General features: G+C 44.1%; 1 protein-coding gene across 1 annotated transcript; it reads right to left on the bottom strand.

The window, feature by feature from the left end:
- Nucleotides 1-2119: 2119 nt before the first annotated feature.
- LOC132002042 (olfactory receptor 2A12-like) lies at nucleotides 2120-3067 on the bottom strand. Its single transcript, XM_059377075.1, has one exon. It carries the CDS (start codon nucleotides 3065-3067, stop codon nucleotides 2120-2122), a length of 948 nt encoding a protein of 315 aa, XP_059233058.1.
- Nucleotides 3068-6697: the final 3630 nt, after the last annotated feature.

Here is a 6697-nt window from a genome sequence, read left to right as displayed (position 1 = left end):
AGAGAACAAACTGATGGTTGCCAGAGGGTAGGGAGGTGGGAGGATGGGCAAAATGGGTGAGGTTGAGTGGGAGATACTGGTTTCCAGTTATGGAATGAATAAGTCGTGGGAATAAATGTCACCGCACAGGGAATATAGTCAATGATATTGGAATAACATTGTATGGTGACAGATGGTAGCTACCCTTGTGGTGGGCATAACATAATGCATAGCGATATGGAGTCACTCTGTTGAACACCTGAAACTACATTGTGTTTCAACTATTCAAAAAAATAACAATAATAAATAAAATAAAGCGAGAATCTGACCAAAAAATTGAGTGCTTAAAAAACATTTAAGAAATCATGAAAACACATAGTAGTTTAATAAATGTATTCTATTTCTTTTAAAGTATTAATAAAAACAATGAAAAAATCTTTTCAACCCAAAAATACAGATGCTGAACTGTTTACAGTAATTATCACCAAGTCTAAGGTAATGGGTAATTTTCATTTTCTTCTTTTTGTTTGCATCTGTGCTCTTAAACTTAAGAATAAACAGGTAATACTTCTGCAATAAAGAAAACAAGCAATGAGCTGAGAGAAGATATTCTCAATGCACGCAATAAACAAAGAAGATCCAAAATACATAATAAACTGCAAATTATGAAAAGGCAAATGATATCTCATATTCATTGAATATTTACACTTTGGTTTTCACTACGACAAATTCTTTTCGTGTATTATCTCATTTAATCCTTCCAGCTACCTCCTCAGGTCTATACTATTTTCTTCCTGTTAACAGATGAAGAAACTGAGACTCAGAGAAAGTTATGAACCTTGCCCATCACCACTGAGTTAGTAAAGGGTAGGACTGGGATTAGAACACAGGAGTCTGGCTTTTGAGCTTAGTTCACTACCCAACACTACCAAGAAGCTTATGGGAAAAAAAAATGTTAAATTCACTAGCAACCAGGGAAGTACAAATGAGACAAAAAAAGATGTGCTCTCTCTCTCTCTTTCTCAAGAGAAAAAAAAAAGGTAAATAAGGTGTGGTATATTCAAATGCTTGCTACAGAGAATGTAGTAGGCTTGTGTATAACAAATAGGTAGATGTCAGAAATATGACGCTGAGTTACAATTTCTTCAGAATAATGTGGATATTATGCCACCATTATAGATTTTCATACTCATACAAGAACAATTCTATGGGTTCGATAGTCTGTAAGCAAAAGTTTAAAGACCTATGGGATGACTCAGTTTAATGGTAGTGGTTGATTCCTGGAGCTGGAAATATTCAAAGGACCCTTCAATGGCATCTGTAATTATTTAATCCTTTTTTAAAAAGATAAAAAGGCTCAGACTAAATATGGCAAAACATTAAGTGTTTATTTGGGGTATGGAGAAATGGAGTCTTTGTATTTTCATTTCTGTCTGCAAGTATCTCTCTCTCTCTTTGTCTCCCTTTCTATATAGGGATAGATAAATGCATACAGATATGTAGATATACATAAACACATATCTTTTTATTTTATGAAATATATGGAGTATTTATTTCTCAAAATAAAAGTGAGATTTAGGTAGTAAAATTAGAGAGGGAAGAGTTAGTATCACAAGCAGAGTCCAGACCAAATCAATTATTAGACACATTGTTACAGAGATGTGTCTAAAATAGTTCTAGCTTGGAATTTATAGTTCCTAGTGCAAAAAACGATGCTGATTATTATTTGTAAGCACATGGAAAGACTGCTTCTGCATGACATGTCTACTTTTGATGTCATTTTCACCTCCACATCCCTTACACAGTAGAAAATCATGTGTACACTTTTGGCTGTAATCAGAGTGAGCTGATATGAACTTCTAGAGGTGAGGAGAGAACCCAGGAAAAGCAATAAAGCAATGCCTGGAACCATGACATAGTCACTGTAGAAGAAAGCCTTTGTCCTCAACTCTCAATTGAAGCATTAGGGTGGTGGCAGCCAATGGAGGGGCCTTCAGTTTAGGGGTACCCATACAGCCACTCCTAACTTGGTTGCTCACAACCCTAGAAAGGCTCAGGTTGGTTAGAACCTACTTGTATGATACAAAATGAGCCCTGTCAAGTCTGCCCATGACTCTGGACAATTCTGAAACATCCTGGATCAGTGAGCAGTTCTTCTGTTACCAAGTACATTCAGAAAGGCCCTTTTAACATCTTTGTTCCGGAGGCTGTAGATGATGGGGTTGAGGAAGGCAGAGACAACATTGTAGAACAGGGCTAGCTTCTTGTCCCGCTCTGGGTCATACCAGGAGCCGGGCCTCATGTACATGATCATGGCTGGTCCATAGAACATGATGACCACAGTGATGTGGGAAGCACATGTGGAGAAAGACTTAAGCCTCCCCTGGGATGAGTGGATTCTTAAGATGGAGGCAAATATTCGGATATAGGAGGCCAGGATGAGGGAGAATGGAACCAAGAGCAGGATGAAACCCAAGATGAAGTCCAAATGGTCATTTAAGGACGTGTCTGCACAGGCCAATTTCAGGACAGCAGGGACCTCACAGAAGAAGTGGTTTATCTTCTGGGGGCCACAGTAAGGCAGATGCATGGTGAAGATGGTATAGATCAGGGCCCCAGCTATGCTAATGAAGCAACAGCCTATGACCATCTTGATACAAATGGGACGGCTCATGAGTAGGGGATAGTGAAGGGGGAAGCAAATGGCTACATACCTGTCATAGGCCATAATGGCATAGAGGACACACTCAGCAATGCCGAGGACCAAGAAGATAAACATCTGGGCTACACAAGCTCCCCAGGAGATGGTTTTCTTTGGACACACCATGTTAACCAACATCTGGGGCATAGTGGTAGTGACATAACTCACATCCACCAAGGAGAGGATACTCAGAAAGAAGTACATGGGTGTGTGGAGGTGTGATTCCAGGTAGATCAGGGTGATGATAAGTCCATTACCCAGAAGAGTGACGAGGTAGAGGAGAAGGAAGAAGGAGAACAGGGCTATTCTGACCTGTGATTCACTGGAGAATCCCAGAAGGATGAACTCAGACACAGAGCTGTGGTTCTTCTTGCCAAGCCTGTGCATGGTGGTCTGCCTATTAAGGAGACAAGGACTTCCCTGTTCTGCCTTTAGCCTTGGGGGAGGGAGGACAGAGTTGACAGAAGCTGAGTCACACACACAGAGCGCCTTGCACAGTAGCTCAAAGTAATTTCATCAAACCTGTTGAGTGAGGTGCAGCAGGAAAGGAAGAGAGGGCATCTGTGGCACTAGGAAATAAGTCAGAAGATCTGGATTCATTCCTGTAGTAGAACATAGGATGCCTGATGGCCCACAGGTCCTTCTCTGGAAATCACCCTTACCCACAAAGGGCAAGGGATTCGGTACCCATGTTTGTAGTGGCAGGCCTAGCCAACCTCTGGCCACTGCTGACTTGTACCAAAGGTGTACACCTGTCCCAGTCTGGAGGACAATTCTCTGGTGGGATTTCAAAATTACAACATGTCTATGCCAGTGGGCTGTGGGTGCCTGAGGTACCAACAAACCGGAGCCAGTGATGATGGCATAGCCATAGGACAGCTGGCACAATAGAGAGGAAAAGTGGCAGCCTTGCAGAAATGATAGAGCAGACATGCAGGGCAGCAAAGAAGAGACCTCACAGCCCAAGCCACTGAGAGTGTGACTCTGGCTCCTGACTTGTACCCCCAGACCCCCCTTTATATTCTGTGCTTAGATACCTGGAAGATTTTCTGTTGAATTCTTATAGTTACTACCCCATGACCACATTTTAAATTCCGCTCTTTCTGAATGTCCCGTGGTTGTCACTTACCCAGCTGTGTGACCTTGGGCAAGTCCCTTCACTTCCATTGGCCTCAGTCATCCCACCTGTTAGATATGAAGAATCCAGGTACAGAGTAATGGGAAGGAGCATATGAGATTCTGTATGTCAAGACATTTGGCAAAATATAAGATGCTAGACAAATAAGGGGATTAGTACAAGTGGAATGAATCTGGAAATGAGAAGAGTAAAGGGCTGATCCTTACTATGTCCCTGATTTGCTGTGTGATCTTGGGTAACTCCATATCCTTCTGTGAACTTCACAGTCCCATTTTTAAGTGAGGCTGTCAGACTTGCCCACTCCAAAGAAAACTGCGATCTCTGTTATTCTTTGATCCCAGGAATAGCAGACTGAAGACCTGTGATCACCTGTGAACCTGTGCCATGAACATCAAGGGAAAAGCTGAGCTGGGCAGTCCGCTGACCAGGACTGCGTCAGCAAGATTCCTTCTGGGAGTTGGAGATGTGAGACCAGAGGAGAATACATAGACTGTAGACTTGGTGTCAACACACCTGAATCTTGTAGCCTCTTAACCTGATCCTAAGTCACTTAGTCTCTTGGAGTCCCACATCCTTCATGTGTCATATCTCCTCCGTAGCGGAGATCATGCGAAATATATCTGATCTAATGACAGGGCTCACTTTGGGGCATTTAGATAATGGGCAGCTGAGTGGAAGGAGGGGTAGAGGGAAGAGAGAGGAGCTATCCTGGCATTTTCAAGCATCTGAGGCTCCAGAGGACAGGGTTGAAAACACGATTGTAGGGACTCATTGCTGCGGGGTGCTGGGGGAATCTTGAAGATGGAAACATTGTTTGAGGCTGTCTGGGCAAAAGAAAATGGTTCATATTTTTGTGTAGAGCTTTAGGAAACACCAGTAATTGGATGAAAAAGAAAGAGGTCCTAGATCAGAGATATTTGTGAAGCAAAGAGGAGAACTAGGGAAGCTCAGAGTCTTACACATTGAGGGGAAATCTTTGAAGAGATTAAGACTGGTCAGCAGTGCCAGTGGCCAACACCAAAGCCCGGAGGATGAGGGCTGCAAAGAAGGAAGAGATCAAATCTTTCTTTCACAATGTCCACACCCCAGACTGGGCTTTTTCAGGGGCTTCTTGGTGATCTTCTTCCCGGTCCACCCACCCGCCACTGGTACTGTCATCTATCCTGCCTGTTCTCATGCCTCATTAGACTGGAATTTAAGGAGTCTCCCATCTGTCTCCAAACATTTCCAGGTCTGTAATTCACCAGTACCTCACGGAGACTTCAGAGCCATGATGTTAATAGAATGGGCCCCAAAGGACCCTAGTCTGGGCAGTTGAGATGCCCTCCTATCTGAGCCACAGATCTTTCAAGCTACCCAGCTTTCTTAGTATCAGCCACATGTGCCATGGTGATCTACACTGTCTTTCTATTGAGCTGTTTATCTGTGGGAATGCCTTCTGTAACTCTTTCTGCTTCTCCACATTCCATTGACTTCCAAGGCTCAGCTTCGGATTTCCTTCTCCTTACTCAACCAGTCTAGCCCTATCCATTTTGTGTACTGTCCTCCCAGCCAGGATGTAGGCAAAGGTTATGTCTCTTTTAGGTCTCTCTACACTATCTAGCAGGGACTGGCAGGCTGCTTTGGGCACCTGCTCCAGGACTGGGTCTCTGACTGCATAGTCTGCCAGGCTCTAATCACTGCGTGACTGTGTCTCAAAGCACCAATGAAGAAACAATTAGATCAAGCACTTGGGCTAGGAAAATGCCATATTCAAAACTGCTCTCCTTTCTCCACTTGCCAACAATTCGCTGTTCCTTTCCAACCTTTGCTCTTTGGGTGCACAAAAGGAAAGAGGATGCCTTATCAAGGGTCCCAGCACCCATTCTGGGCATGGGCCTGGTAGGGTGCTCCTGAGACGGACCTGTGCAAGTCTAGGAAGTGCACTAGAGATCCTGCTCCTTTTCAGTGAGGCAGGTCCTCCCTTATCTCCTTTCCCAGTGCTGGGGTAGAGAAGACTGGGCTCCTTTGTCATTCTTGGAGGTGCTCAGGGAAGGAACCCCCCAGTCCCTCCCTCAGTTCCATGTACAAATGATCAGTACCTTGTTCTGCTTGAGTAGTCTCCTTCCCTCCCGTGGTACCAACAGCCTACTTTCTCTTAGTCTCATACAGTATAGAAGGATTCAGCCCTTCACCTTAGCATGGTGGCTTACAGGGGAGACAGTGTCCCTATTAAGTGCAGGGAAGGGCTTCCAGCCAGCAGACCTGGAGGTCCCCTTCATACTACAGTGGGTTTAGAGAGTGTATTTTTGATCCCTGAAAAGCCCTGAGGATTCTTTGCCCACGCTCGTAAATGCAACACAGAGCCACTGGGCTGGATGAGAGCCCAGGCCAGGGAGTTTAATGCCACAAGACACTTCAGGCTTGGCCCCTAGAGCTAGTGAGCTGGGCATCCTTCTTAAATTTCCACTAGGGACTGAAACTTCTTCCCACTGAGATTCAAGAGGAGGGAGGAGTCCTACAGCTGAGCTGCCATGTTTCTGTGTGACATAGTGATTGTACTAGTAAGATGAGCTTTGTTTCCTTCAGAAGCACACATATGTATCTCTATGTTCCCAGCATCTTACCCATGATTGTGTGCCTAAGGCTTGGATACGGACAGCGTAAATGTTGCTAATACTAGTGTCCTTATATCCTTATAACTGCCATTATCCAAGGCCACAGACCTCATTACGGCGTAAATGCTACAAAACCTATTGCATTAGCAATAACTGCCTAGTACTGTGCACTTACTTTGATCATACGGTACACTGGGCACAACACACAATACAATTCACCCTTGCAACAAAGGTCAGCAAGCCATTTGGTAGTCAGGAGTTTAAGAGAATTAGTGGCTTGTT

The sequence above is a fragment of the Mustela nigripes genome, chromosome 14 (assembly GCF_022355385.1).
Source record: "Mustela nigripes isolate SB6536 chromosome 14, MUSNIG.SB6536, whole genome shotgun sequence".
NCBI lineage: Eukaryota > Metazoa > Chordata > Mammalia > Carnivora > Mustelidae > Mustela > Mustela nigripes.
Note: the sequence above shows the minus strand (reverse complement) of the source record. Positions and strands in the feature narration are given on the sequence as shown.

Coding starts and splice junctions, on each gene's coding strand:
- LOC132002042 (XM_059377075.1), bottom strand. CDS start 3,067: ATGCACAGGCTTGGCAAGAAGAACCACAGCTCTGTGTCTGAGTTCATC.